General features: G+C 40.5%; 3 protein-coding genes and 1 long non-coding RNA gene across 9 annotated transcripts in view; 3 read left to right on the forward strand and 1 right to left on the reverse strand.

Annotated features, from left to right (window-relative positions):
- The first annotated feature begins 1,339 nt into the window (after positions 1-1,339).
- LOC133473210 (gastrula zinc finger protein XlCGF7.1-like) lies at positions 1,340-11,853 on the forward strand. Of its 5 annotated transcripts, XM_061764800.1 has the most exons (4): positions 1,634-2,184; positions 6,740-7,084; positions 11,247-11,308; positions 11,375-11,853. In XM_061764800.1, exons 1-3 carry the CDS (start codon positions 1,989-1,991, stop codon positions 11,279-11,281), a joined length of 576 nt encoding a protein of 191 aa, XP_061620784.1. In that variant the 5' UTR covers positions 1,634-1,988; the 3' UTR covers positions 11,282-11,308; positions 11,375-11,853. The 5 variants fall into 5 exon arrangements, with proteins under 5 accessions (XP_061620759.1, XP_061620784.1, XP_061620775.1 ...); XM_061764791.1 differs by lacking the exon at positions 11,247-11,308; XM_061764783.1 differs by lacking the exons at positions 11,247-11,308; positions 11,375-11,853 and adding an exon at positions 9,544-11,239.
- Positions 11,854-11,882: 29 nt separating this feature from the next.
- On the reverse strand, positions 11,883-12,956 carry LOC133473351 (uncharacterized). 2 transcript variants are annotated; one of them, XR_009787044.1, is made up of 3 exons: positions 12,818-12,956; positions 12,624-12,734; positions 11,883-12,138 (listed from the first exon to the last, which is right to left on the reverse strand). It is a non-coding gene; the product is annotated as an uncharacterized LOC133473351 (long non-coding RNA). The 2 variants fall into 2 exon arrangements; XR_009787043.1 differs by lacking the exon at positions 12,818-12,956 and having other exon boundaries at positions 12,624-12,763.
- Positions 12,957-13,411: 455 nt separating this feature from the next.
- Positions 13,412-14,537, forward strand: part of LOC133473199 (gastrula zinc finger protein XlCGF52.1-like) — a 9,672-nt gene continuing 8,546 nt past the window's right edge. The window contains exon 1 of the mRNA XM_061764764.1: positions 13,412-13,553. The gene's annotated coding sequence lies outside the window, so the exon portion shown is untranslated. The remainder of the gene's footprint in view (positions 13,554-14,537) is intronic.
- The window catches only part of LOC133473138 (solute carrier organic anion transporter family member 3A1-like), a 52,154-nt gene continuing 51,037 nt past the window's right edge, over positions 13,421-14,537 (forward strand). Inside the window, exon 1 of the mRNA XM_061764748.1 lies at positions 13,421-13,553. The gene's annotated coding sequence lies outside the window, so the exon portion shown is untranslated. The remainder of the gene's footprint in view (positions 13,554-14,537) is intronic.

Genomic DNA, 14,537 nt, shown 5'->3' on the forward strand with positions numbered 1-14,537 from the left:
ACCCCCTTAAATTTGTTTCTTTCTTTATATTGCAGCCATTTGCTAAAATCATTTTTAGTTCATTTTTCCTCATTATTGTACACACAGCACCCCAAATTGACAGAAAAAAACAGAATTGTTGAAATTCTTGCAGATTTATTAAAAAAGAAAAACTGAAATATCAAACAGCCAGAATTATTCAGACCCTTTGCTCAGTATTTAGTAGAAGCACCCTTTTGAGCTATGAGTCTTTTTTGAGAATGATGCAACAGGTTTTTCACACCTGGATTTTGGGATCCTCTGCCATTCCTCCTTGCAGATCCTCTCCAGTTCTGTCAGGTTGGATGGTGAACATTAACAACCATTAACACTCACCTTCACACCTACAGACAATTTAACAGTTTTCAAATAACCAACCACGCATGTTTTTGGAATGCGCGAGGAAACAGGAGTGGGCCTACCCAGACACAAGCCATGCAGGCATAGGGAGAACATGCAAACTCCACACAAGAAGGCCTGAGCCAATGATTTGAACCAATGACCTCAGAACTATGAGGTGGATGTGCTAACCAGTTGGCGACCCTGCCGCCCCCCTGGCTAATAGTACAGTAATAATTGGTGTGTAGGAACCATCTTTAAGTCTCGACTGTTGGTTGTTAGCAGACGCTACGAGAGTGTTCGCAGAATGTACACATGCACTTGCTGTGCTTTTTTATTTTTTTATTTTTATTTTTTAGTTTGAGTTTGAAAGTGTTTTGGTGTCATAATTTATGGTATATTTGGATTTTTAAAATATCAAGATAGGCTATTATACATATTTTAAGGGGGGCATAAATTCATTGTTTTCCCATTATTTGCAGCTAGGGTTCAATCCCTTTCCCCGTCGACTAGTGGGGCTTTACTGTATTGGAATTTGGAGAAAAATTGTTGTGTTGGCTGTGTCCAATGTCATTCACGAACCACCATACAGTGTACTATATAGTGTTTACGCCATTTTGTAGTGGTATGCTTAGTGATCAAATTCAGTGCCCTATGTAGTGCACTCAAAATTTCCCACACCATAGCAAAATAAGTGACCAACCGATGGTCACTCACCGAGACGTGATATACCATAATGCATTGCGTCTTCAGGGAAGAAGAAGAAGTAGAATGGCGGTACTGGATCCGTCACTCACGGAGGGAGTGAATTTTTCGTATAAATGTAGGTAACTTTTCAACAAACAAAACAACAACAACAAAAACCAAAAACATAACGCATTTGTTTACAAAACCCTCTCGTTTTAATAAAATGCAGCAATCTTTTTTTTTTTTTTAAACAGACCGCAACAGCCTACTTTGTTATTGTGCGACAGCTGTGACGTCATTACCAGAGCGCCGTGTCGTGTCAGAAAGCCGTTATGAATGAGCTCACTATATAGTCCACTATAAAATGCAACCCTACATGGGGAGTAGTTACTGAGTGAGTTAACGATTTCGGACACAGCATATCAAGTGAACTACATTGTGGTTAGGGAGTGATTTCGGACACAGCCAACGTCTCATTCCTGCAGACCTTTGACCCTCTCGCTCCCCTCGACTCCTCGATGGGATCGCTGGTGGGAGGCGCAACATGTAAAGACAGGAGCGAGGATCAAGCACAACCGAAAGGGTAAATATAAAGAGAAGATAATGAGATCCACCAGGCTGTGGGCGGAGCGAGGCTGCGAACGTGACGTCATTTGCGAATGCCCGAAACGTTGTTGACTCGACCAGCTGTTTCACTAAATACGTCTTCCTGGATAACTACTAAACGTACTGAAGTCTCGAAATAGGACGTCACATCACTACTTTACTGGATAAAACATCATCATCAACAACATCGTACACTCGTCTCGGTGGCGCACGTTGAAGCTTCTAAGAGATAGCTTAGCTTAGCTCGCTAGCTGCTAAAAAAGCAACGTGGAAGTGATCAACGCGTCGCCGAGCAGAGATCAAGTGCGAGTGTAAAGTGTTGTCATTATCGTGTGAAAATGTGTAAAGTAGACATCCTGAGAGAGTTGCTGAATCAGCGACTAAGTGCGGCCGTGGAAGAAATATTCGTCGTGTTTAAAGGAACGATAGCAGAGTACGAGGAGGAACTTTCTCGAACAAAACAGGAGAACGAGCGACAACGTCAACTACTGGACGCTGTTTTCAAGAAGCCCCAAGAGCAATTCCAAGGAGCAGGTTTGTTCATCTTCGCCACTTCTTTCTTTCACATGTTTATTGTATTTTATTTAACGATATTGCAGCTGGTCTAGTGGTTAGCATGTCTGCCGCACAGTTCGGAGGTTGGGTTCCAATCTCGGCTCCGGCCTCCCTGTGTGAGTTTGCGCGTTCCACCCGTGGGAAGTTGCCAGCGTGGGTTTTCTTATCTCTCTTTATCTCTATATGCCCAGCGAATGTACCTCGCCTCTCTCGCCAACAATTCATCCATCTATCCATCCATCCATTTTCTGTACCGCTTATCCTCACTAAGGTCGCTGGTGTGCTGGAGCCTATGCCAGCTATCTTCGGGCAGGAGGCGGGGTACACCCAGAACCGGTCGCCAGCCAATCTCAGGGCACATAAAACAAACAACCATTCGCGCTCAACTTCACACCTACGGGCAATTTAGAGACTTCAATCAACCTACCATGCATGTTTTTGGGATGTGGGAGGAAACCGGAGTGCCCGGAGAAAACCCACGTAGGCACGGGGAGAACATGCTAACTCCACACAGGCAGGGCTGAGATTTGAACCCTGGTCCCCAGAACTGTGAGGCAGATGTACTTACCAGTCGTGCACCGTGCCGGCTCGCCAAAAGTCAGTTAAGGTTAATTTAACACTCTAAAGTGTGATTCGTTGTTGTGCGTACGTATGTACCCAGATGTTTTCTGGAGACCAGTACATTGTTTGTCGTATGTACCCTAAAATTGAATGGTGATCAGTCTAGGGTGCACCCTGCTTCTCTCCCCAAACATCAGTTTAAGTTCAGTGAAGTGTGAATGGTTGTTTGTCTACATGTGCCGTGCGATTGGTTAGAGAGAAGTCCAGGATGTACCCCGCCTCTCGCTTTTAACACATTCAAATGTATCAAAACATCATTCATTTTAAACACACAGTAAACATATTTGAGCAATCAGTCATAATATAAATGGAATACTGTACATACAGTATGTAATAATGCTATTTTCACATTGAAACTTCCTTGACTGCCTTGTCTACTGCCGAATGACGAATTTCGTCAGAAGAGAACCCTTTGCAGTCGTGGACACATTCTGGCCACAACTTTTTCAAACAACAATTTGAAGTCTCCTTCAGCGCCTTTCGTATAATTTGAAGACACGTTGCCATTGTGCAATCATCCCTGTACACCTTCAGCTTTAAAGTTTTGTCGGAATCCATTGCGTCAGCGAGGTAGATGTTCACAGAAAAATCTGTGATAGAGCAGGGTATTTACTCGACTTACAGTTGGTACGGAAGGTATTCAGACACCCTTACATTTTTCACTCTTTGTTATATTGCAGCCATTTGTTAAAATCATTTGTTAATTTCGTCCCTCATTAATGTACACACAGCACCCCATATTGACAAAAAATGGAATTGTTGAAATATTTGCAGATTTATTAAAAAAGAAAAACTGAAATATCACACAGCCATAAGTATTCAGACCCTTTGTTGTGACACTCATATATTTAACTTGGGTGCTGTCCATTTCTTCTGATCATCCTTAAAATGGTTCTACACCTTCATTGGAGTCCAGCTGTGTTTGATTATACTGATTGGATTTGATTAGGAAAGCCACACACCTGTCTATATAAGGGTTCCGCTGCAGGGACAGGCTGACTGGTTGAAATTGAAGGAAAGATGAATGCGGCCAAGTACAGGGATATCCTGGACGAAAACCTTCTCCAGAGTGCTCAGGTCCTCAGACTGGGCCGTAGGTTCACCTTCCCACAAGACAATGACCCTAAGCACACAGCTATAATGAAGGAGTGGCTTCAGAACAACTGTGACTATTCTTGAATGGCCCAGCCAGAGGCCTGACTTAAACCCAATTGAGCATCTCTGGAGAGACCCGAAAATGGCTGTTTACCAACGTTCACCATCTAACCTGACAGAACTGGAGAGGATCTGCAAGGAGGAATGGCAGAGGATCCCCAAATCCAGGTGTGAAAAACTTGTTGCATCATTCCCAAAAAGACTCATGGCTGTATTAGCTCAAAATGGTGCTTCTACTAAATACTGAGCAAAGGGTCTGAATACTCATGACTGTGTGATATTTCAGTTTTCCTTTTTTCATAAATCTGCTAAAATTTCAACAATTCGGTTTTTTTCCCTGTCAATATGGGTTGCTGTGTGTCCATTAATGAGGGGGAAAAGAACTTAAATGATTTTAGCAAATGGCCGCAATATAACAAAGAGTGAAAAATTCAGGGGGTCTGAATACTTTCCGGACCCAATGTATGTTTCTGTATTAATGATCAGTTGGGCCTGCTGGACTATTAACTCAGTGCTTACTGCCTACCTCCCTAAAGCAGGGTATGCACATACAGATTTTTAACATCCATTCATAAACAATTTTTAAAATGTGACGAAAAATGGCTATGTGTGTTCTAACTGGTGTACCAGAGATGACCAACCGAGCACACCACACACAACCATGTTGGACATAGTACCAAGACTGACTTGTGAGAGTCAATGAGATACACACTTGCAGTAACAAAGAAAGTAGAAGTCACGATGAATATTGTTGTTATAACTCGTTTTTCACAGAGTAGGAAGAATTTATGCCAGAGAGTATTGTTATATTGCCTGTTTGTATGTGTTTAGATAGCGTTTGTGTACCGATATTCATTATTTTGAGAGATATAAGTGCTGCGAGTTCGATGGAAATTTTCGTTACCTCGTTAATGGTGTTTTTCATTCATTGTGTGTTACCTTTGAGCTAGCAATTTTTGTGACCAAAAGGGAAAAAAGAAACTAAGTCTGTTTCATCTATGAACATTCAATAGGTGTAATTCTTTTATGTCTGTTTAGGTTTATAGTGAACTGGAGTGTCAATAAACGACTTTAAGGAAGCAACATTCACTCTTAGTGCTTGCTACTATGTTAGCACCTTAGCAAATCTGTTGTTGTGATCAGGTGGGCTCTGCATGACGTCCGGGCGCTGCTGTATAGAAGTGCTGGCCTGGATCATGGAATGGACTGCTTGTATAAGAGTGATCAAATCGGCTATTTTAGATCCAGTCCGATCCGATACTCGTTTTGTTTTGCTGACATGGGACCGATTTCCGATCTCAAAGATCGGATCGGGACACCCCTATCAAGCAGGCCTCAGCGAGCATCTCGACTGGCTATCATTTCTCTTCACAACACAACCACAGAGTCTGTGGCTCGGCTCAACTTGGTAATGACCATATACTGTATAAGGCTTTTCCATCCTTATGCCATCCAGAACTTTATTGTTGACCATGTCTCACTGGAAAACAAGGAACCCACACAGAACAGACTCTGAATGTAGAAGAATAGGTAAGAGAAATTTGCTGGGCTGGGAAGTTGAAGTGGGCTTCACTGTGTGTTTGACAGACTCACAAAGGAGACCATGTGTCAATGAAGGTTACGTAAAAATTGGCTAAAATTGTTGTGATTCAAATAATTTATGTTGATAACGAATGATGTCACAAGGTTGTGCTAATATTTTACACATTATTTTAAGGATGACAAAGCTTAAATCCTTATTAGAGGTGCAACAATTAATCGACAACTAATCATTTATCAAATTAATCCATAATGATTTTTGATAATTTATTAATCGCTTAGTGACCTTGTTTAACTAAAAATTGTTCAAATGTTCAGAAATTCAACAGTAAATATGAATAATTCTATTTACTATAATAATAAAGAATTAAATCATGAAGCAGAATGATTATCTTTGTGATTCATCAAAATAAGAAAAATGTATTTATTTTTTACTTTGGAAAGTAAACAGTTTTGTCTATTTTCCGATGTTATGGACCAAACCAGTAACTGAATCATAATTGATTTATGTTTGTGCATTTTCTGTGCTATCAATTTGAAATAATGTCCTGTTTTTTTAAATAAAGTGATGGACAATTTAAAAAGTTTTTTAAAACCCAATTCATCGATTTATTGAAAAAAAATAAAAAATAATCATTGTTAGTTGCAGCCCTAATCCTATTCAATGCAGTACTGTACATATAATCCAAGCAATCAGTTAGAGTGGACAGAAGACTACGGAGATGACGAGCAGCGACAACACTGGTGTGTGATGAAATATATTGTGTCTTTGTTATGTAGAATTAAGATATAATGTTTTAGATAAAAATGCTATTTATTTACTGGGTAATGGTCAATGTTCAGTCTGATGAGTAATTCCATATATTATAGCTCTGTCTTAAATGTAAAATTATCAACCTAACCAAAAGCTCCTCTAAATAGGGAATTTATAAAGCAATTCCTACTCAGACATTTGTGGTTTACCGGCTAAGGGAAGTTAACAGTGAAGAAGATCAAGGAGAAGTGACAATAATGTCTCCAGAAAGTCTGCAAAAAAAAAAAAAAAAAAAACCTGGCAGTTGAGTTGGAGAGAGCTGAGATTTAGAATTCTTGAATCTCATAATGTTCTTTTCCATTGTCAAAAAACGTCTAAAGAATAATGCATCACAACATGTGACTTTACTAAAGATAAAGCTTGACTTCACAACATCATCTGTGTTGGTCTTCTTGTGTCCTGCAGATGTCAGTAAAGATCTTCACCAAGCGCAGCAGGAGCCAGCGCTCTCCCACATTAAAGAGGAAGAGGAGCCAGAGTACACCCATGTTAAAGAGGAAGAAGAGGATCATATCACCAATTTGCAGTTTACCATTGTTCCTGTAAAGAGTGAAGAGGATGGGGACAAAGGGTTAAGGGAGAAGAACAGAAAGGCTGAACTTCCGATCAGCACTTCCAGTCAATACATGCCAACAGAAGATGATGGAGACCACTGCAGAGGATCCCAAACAGGCAGCCTCTTAGCTGTACTATCAGATAGGGAGGACACAGTGTCAAACTCTCCTGACACTGATGATGAACACTCTAAAGGTGATGTGACATGTCACACTGACGACAAACAGTTGAAGTGTTCTCAATGTGGGAAAACCTTTGCTGCCAGGCATAATTTGAAACGGCACATGAGAACACACACAGTAGAGAAACCTTTTGCCTGCTCAGTCTGTGCCTTACGTTTTACTCATAGATCAGGATTGGTTGAACACACACGAAAACATAGTGGGGAGAAACCTTTTGTGTGCTCGGTTTGTGGTAAAAGATTCACACAAAAGGGAAGTTTAATTAAGCACACAAGAACGCACACTGGCGATAAACCTTTTACCTGCGCTGTCTGCAATATAAGTTTCGGGAATCGTTCAAGTTTAAGAACACACACACGAATACACACTGGGGAGAAACCATTTGTGTGCTCAGTTTGCGGTAAGAGGTTCTCTGTAAAAGGAAATTTAAGATCACACACAAGAACACACACTGGAGAAAAACCTTTTACTTGCTCAGTCTGTAACATAAGTTTTCGGTATCATACAGGATTGATTCAACACACAAGAACACACACTGGTGAGAGACCATTTTGCTGCTTAGTCTGTGGCCAAAGATTTTCTCAAAAGCAGAATTTAACATCACATACAAGAATACACACTGGTGAGAGACCGTTCAGTTGCAGTGTGTGTGAGAAAAAATTCTATGTCAAGTATCATGTTAAAAGACATAAGTGTGCTGGTGAAAAGAGCAGCAGTCAGTGAAGCTGCAAGACTTAAAAGTAGACTGAAGAAACTGACTATTTAACTAACTGATCTAGTTTTACTGGTTATGCTGGTAACCTGAAAAAAAGTGTATATGTGATCCTGAATTTAAAAAAAACCCGTATTCACACAGTGTTCAGTGTCTGTCTCTGGTGTCAATGGTTTTGTACAGTGGACTGGCAGAAAAATAGTTTATGCAGTTTTCGATTTAAGTTTTAGCTAGCTAGCTAGCTAGTTTTCCCTACCTTGTTCCTGAACATCCTAAACAATTTGCTTTCCTCTAAGGAGAACAGTTTTTAGTTTTCTTCCGGACCTTGACAAGAGCGGCTGATAGACAGGTAAAAAATCCAGATGTTGGGGGGTGAGGCAGGGCAACACACTATTTGCATAAGTGTGGTTTAATCAAATGCCAGAGTGCAGAAATAAGTCTTTTGAGATTTAAATGTTTCTACAGAGGCAGTTGCGCGCAGGTACGGCATTCCACAGTACTGGAGCGCGAACAGAGAATGCTTTAGAACCTGATTACTTCTTTTTATCTCTCAAGAGTCATCATCATGTTGTGAGCATTATGCTCAACATCAAACAGAAGGCACCTCTTAAGTCAGCATGATGAAAAAGCGCTAAGCCATGTAAATAGCAAAAATCACATCAAAAGTGGACCAGGAGTCAATGCAAGGTGGGCATTTTAGGGGTAATATGAAACTTTTCTTGTTGCAACTTTTTGTACTAATTGCAATCTTTAAAACTAGACTATGGGTAGACCAGTAGTAGGATAGTTAAGGCGAGCTGTAACAAATCTATGAACTATGGTATCTACGTCACTCATGGATAGAATGAGCCGTTTTAGCAAAATTGCGAAGAATAATAAACTCAGTTCTTGTCATATTGACATGCAGTTGAAGTTACAGTTAATTCAAATATAACTTTTTTTCCTGAGTCACTTTGGGTAATGGTATTTTAGCAAAACAGTAGTGCCCTTCAACAGGTGCTTGTGTCTGGCAGAACCAATAATCAGCACTTCAGGGTTAAGACAGAGTTTACTGAACAGCCATTTTGGAATCTCAACGAGACACACCTCCAGATTATAGCATTTGCATGGGTTAAATAGTTCAAAAGATTTAAAAGGTTCTAAAGTTAAGTACCATCAACAGTGAAAGCCAATGTCATCTTTAGCAAATCTGCCTCACAGTTATGAGGACCCAGGTTCAAATCCATCCTTGCTTGTGCGGAGTTTGCAGGTTCTGGGTTTTCTCCGGGCACTCCGGTTTCCTCCCACATCCCAAAAACATGCATGGTAGGTTAATTGAAGACTCTAAATTGCCCTTAGGTGTGAATGTGAGTGTGAATGGTTGTTTGTTTATATTTGCCCTGCGATTGGCTGGCAACCAGTTCAGGGTGTAGCCCGACTCCTGCCCGATGATAGCTGGGATAGGCTCCAGTACTCCCGTGACCCTTGTGAGGATAAGTGGCTCAGAAAATGGACGGATGGATGGATGTTTGTATATATGTTCTCTGCAATTGGCTGGCGCCCAATCCAGGGTGTACCCTGCCTCTCGCCCAGAGTCAGCTGGGATAGGCTCCAGCACGCCCGTGACCCTAGTGAGGATAAGCGGCATGGAAAATGGATGGATGTCCAAATGATAGCATATAGACACTGAACAATAAAGAGCCAAATACTGATCCCTGCAAAGTCCCAAGGTAACATCACAATAGTACATTGTCGTGAATTACATGGTGTGTCCTCTCCAGTCCATGTGAACATCAGCGCTGGCCTGTATTTGGATCCACACAGGAGGACAATTTTTCCTGGCCCGTATGTTCGAGAGAATACTCAGCAGCTACGAACTACAACCCCAATTCCAATGAAGTTGGGACGTGTTAAACAAATAAAAACAGAATACAATGATTTGCAAATCATGTTCAACCTATATTTAATTGAATACACTACAAAGACAAGTTATTTAATGTTCAAACTGATCAACTTTATTGTTTTTAGCAAATAATCATTAACTTTAAATTTTATGGCTGCAACACGTTCCAAAAAAGCTGGGACAGGTGGAAAAAAAGGCTGAGAAAGTTGAGGAATTCTCAGCAAACCCCTGTTTGGAACATCCCACAGGTGAACAGGCTAATTGGGAACAGGTGCGTGCCATGATTGTGTATAAAAGGAGCTTCCCTGAATTGCTCAGTCATTCACAAGCAAAGATAAGGCGGAGTTCACCTCTTTGTGAACAAGTGTGTGAGAAAATAGTCGAACAGTTTAAGGACAATGTTCCTCAATGTACAATTGCAAGGAATTTAGGGATTTCATCATCTACGGTCCATAATATCATCAAAAGGTTCAGAGAATCTGGAGAAATCACTGCATGTAAGCGGCAAGGCCGAAAACCAACATTGAATGCCCGTGACCTTCGATCCCTCAGGCGGCACTGCATCAAAAACCGACATCAATGTGTAAATGATATCACCACATGGGCTAGGGAACACTTCAGAAAACCAATGTCAGTAAATACAGTGCTACATCCGTTAAGTGCAACTTGAAACTCGACTATGCAAAGCAAAAGCGATTTATCAACAACACCCAGAAACGCTGCCGGCTTCTCTGGCCCCGAGCTCATCAGAGATGGACTGATGCAAGGTGGAAAAGTGTTCTGTGGTCTGACAAGTCCACATTTCAAATTGTTTTTGGAAATTATGGACGTCTTGTCCTCTGGGCCAAAGAGGAAAAGAACCATCCGGACTGTTATGGACGTAAAGTTCAAAAGCCAGCATCTGTGATGGTATGGGGCTGTGTTAGTGCCAATGGCATGGGTAACTTGCACATCTGTGAAGGCACCATTAAAGCTGAAAGGTACATACAGGTTTTGGAGAAACATATGCTGCCATCCAAGCAACGTCTTTTTCATGGACGCCCCTACTTATTTCAGTAAGACAATGCCAAACCACATTCTGCACGTGTTACAACAGCGTGGCTTTGTAGTAAAAGAGTGCGGGTACTAGACTGGCCTGCCTGCAGTCCAGACCTGTCTCCCATTGAAACTGTTTGCCGCATTATGATGCGTAAAATACAGCAACGGAGACCCCGGACTGTTGAACAGCTGAAGCTTTACATCAAGCAAGAATGGGAAAGAATTCCACCTACAAAGCTTCAACAATTACTGTCCTCAGTTCCCAAACGTTTATTGAATGTTCTTAAAAGAAAAGGTGATGTAACACAGTGGTAAACATGACCCTGTCCCAGCTTTTTTTGAACGTGTTGCGGCCATAAAATTCTTAATTAATGATTATTTGCTAAAAACAATAAGGTTTATCAGTTTGAACATTAAATATCTTGTCTTTGTACTGTATTCAATTAAATATAGGTTGAACATGATTTGCAAATCATTGTATTCTGTTTTTATGTATGTTTAACACAACGTCCCAACTTCATTGGAATTGCGGTTGTACATCAGCACGACTGCATGCACCACTGTGGCGAAGCTGGTGATGGCTGATGACAAGCACATCGCAACAGGTTAGAAAAACAAAAGTGATGTCTATAATACAATGTTTGACAGCCAATTATTAATTTGTCTTGTAGAGAGCTTGGAGGAGAATGCTCCCTGCATCCCTTCACCATCTCCCACCATAGTTGCAAATAAAGGCTTCAATAGGGACCAGACGCTGTTCCTTATTGACCTGAGGGCATCATGATATTGTCTTTCCTGAGGTTGGCCAGTCAGCGAGGGTGGAAGTAAGAAGACGAGAAAAGCTCAGACCTTCAGGTGAGCACCTGAAGGTCACCAACACCAACACCAACACGGCCTCATAAGTGTCGGCCGGAAAAAGATGACGCCCTCCAATTCATCCGAGAGGCTCAACTGGGTTTGAGGCCCTGATGGGTGGACTGATAGATCAACTGTAAGAGTTAAATTGATAACACTTTTCTTATAGTTTACATCTTATGTTTACACTTCGGCACAATGTTCACTACCTTACTACAGAGAAAAACACTGTTTTGCCAATTTTGCATCTTTGTTGTGTTTTTTAAATATTTTTTATTAAACTATTACATTTCTACTTGGAGTCATTGGAGTAAATAAAAAAAATTGAGTAAAACATATATTGGCAGAAAAAAGTAATGACGACAGTGCATTATTGATACCTATTTACAGTATGAACATTTTAAGAAAGAGCAGGATCATTTCATAACATGGCCTTGTGACATTTGCAGTGTGTCCTCTACTCATTTTCATCTGCCTGTCTTGGGCATCCATTTGGGTGCTCCTGACAGATCTGGGTGGCACCCATGCATCGATCCGGCTGTTCTGCAGAGCTTGTAGGCGCCTCCACTTGCACTTCATCCTGAAAATGTTTCAAGAAAAAGAGGGAGTATAAATTAAGAGATAAGCCAAAGTTTATTCAAAAATGCAGAACCTCAATAAACAAATTCTGCATGTTAAATAACGGAGTGAGACTAAGGAACAGATGAGTGTGGAGCTGAAACCATGTGCAAACATCAACCAGTTTAAAAATAAATACAAATGATCATTCCAAAATATGAAGTTGTATAAATATAAATCATTAAATGGGACAATTAATACATTTATATGTATATTATCTAGGTGTTCTTATAGTTGTTTTTGTTTTGTTTCCGGTAGTTTTCTTTCCATTAAAATCCAAGATACCGCTGTAACTGATATCTTTTTTTATTATTATTATTATATTAGCGTATATAGGAATAAGGATGTGTACACATGAATATTTCTTACTGATATTACTATAGTACCATATTGACGTTCCATAAAGTAATGGTTATAGAGGATTACAAGGTAATAGAGAGAGCTCACGTAATCTGTTTTGGTTAGCACCCAGCATGATCTCCCAATCTGTTCCAGTCTTCAATTCGCTGTGTATGCTGCACCATTGCGATTATTCTAGACAAGAGAGGAAACGTATTCCTGTAAAGAATATGACACAATAACATTTTAAACTTAACCCAAGAAAGAAAGAGAAAGATGATTCTGATTCTGAGATAGTTTACTGGAGGTCGCCTTCTTGTTTTCCGACTTGGTAAATGGAACGCTAGTAACTCGGCAGTGACGTAATTCCAGACCCCGACTTCCCACTTCCGAGGTAACAGGAACGCAGCATAACGTCAAGAAATATACGTCCGAGGGGGCGTTGGGCCCGTATTGACAGCCGGGGGCGGGGGTCACCAAATGGTCAGGGCCCATTGACAGTGTCATGTTTTTACCCGCTGTTCAACGCTGCTGTGTATTTTTTCTTTTGTCGCCAAGAAGTACGTGACCTTGACAGATTTTTGTCTAAGTGGCGTTGCCGTACAATTTCTGCTGCACTCTACTTCCGTATACGTTTTTTTTTTGTTACCGCATGAGCTTCACTTAATAATTCTCTCGGAATTAGTACTGAACGGACTTAATCCTCGGCACTGAACATGCCATCACTATTTCACTAGAGTAAAGCATCATTAAATAAATCTTCGTGTACGGATAAACTCGTCTCAATGTACTTTGAAGCTTCTCACCCTAGCTTAGCTTGCTAGCTGCAAACAAAGAGACCCGTTTGTTAGCAACACATCGCTAAGCAGAGATAAAGAGTGAGTGTAAAGTGCTGTGATAATCGTGTGATAATGTGTGCAAAAAGCGTGAAAGAGGATTACGAGGAGGAACTTTGTTGAACAAAAGAGGAGAACGAGCGACAACGTCAACTTCTGGACGCTCTTTTCAAGACGCCTCAAGTCTTGTTACACGGAGCAGGTTTGTTCAAGTCTTATTTTCAAATGCTTAGTAACTACTTTATATTTTTAACAACATTCCCGTGATTATATCATAATGGAATCATCAATCGCGAATTCGAACATCCGGGCACTGTGCGATGTCATCACGTCCGTCATTTTCGGTTCTCTTCTGTTTACATGTTTTGTTTTTTTTACCCATAATTACCCATTATATTTTCATTATAATTTAATTGGGAAGTTATCAGGTGGTGTAAAATTGTTGGTGTGCCGTGAGATTTTTAAATTGTAAAATATGTGCCTTGGCGCCATAAAGGTTGGAAATCACTGGACTAGATTAACATGGTGATGGTGTTCCGACGTTCAAGTGATAAGAGAAATACTGCTTGAGACCTTTTTATTTACCAAGGGAGTTCAGTGCTTTGTTGATGCTGGCTGTTTATATCCCACATCCCATCATAGATAAACGCAACACTGCACTCCAAGACACCATGTTTGTTTTTTGTTTTTTTGCAGAAGGAGATTTTAAACACAGTAACCTCAGAACTGTTCTCCCAAAGTACATTCATGCAAGGGCCTACTGTAGAATAGATGATAGCTGTATGTGTCAAACTCCCTGCCCGTGGGCTTTGAATACGTAATAGCATGGGACTGCTATATTGCAGTCAACATGATATACTTTCCTCATCTTTCTTACAGTCTTTCTTCCTGTCTTTTGTTGTCTTCTCTTCCTACATTATTTAGTTATCTTTTCACTGTTTTTCCCTTTTGTTTTATCTGTCACTCCCCTTTAAAACTTTCCTCTGTCCAACTGAAATTTTCAATAAAAATCTATCAGAATACAAAGAACCTCAGTGGCAGTTTAAAAACTCCACCTTGGCACAGTAAAACTGTTCCGGCATAAAACGGTTACAGATCCTCCTTTATGCTTGACTAAACAGTTGAACAGGACAAAAAAAATAAATAAAAGCATGGGACTGGCTTGAGCAGGGAGAGTAGAAAAATT

Source organism: Phyllopteryx taeniolatus, chromosome 2, assembly GCF_024500385.1.
Source record: "Phyllopteryx taeniolatus isolate TA_2022b chromosome 2, UOR_Ptae_1.2, whole genome shotgun sequence".
NCBI lineage: Eukaryota > Metazoa > Chordata > Actinopteri > Syngnathiformes > Syngnathidae > Phyllopteryx > Phyllopteryx taeniolatus.

Bases quoted from the DNA above. Each gene is read 5' to 3' on its own strand.
- LOC133473210 (XM_061764768.1), top strand. From the start codon at position 1,989: ATGTGTAAAGTAGACATCCTGAGAGAGTTGCTGAATCAGCGACTAAGT. The intron at 2,185-6,739 runs GTTTGTTCATCT...TGTGTCCTGCAG, and splicing joins AGAGCAATTCCAAGGAGCAG to ATGTCAGTAAAGATCTTCAC.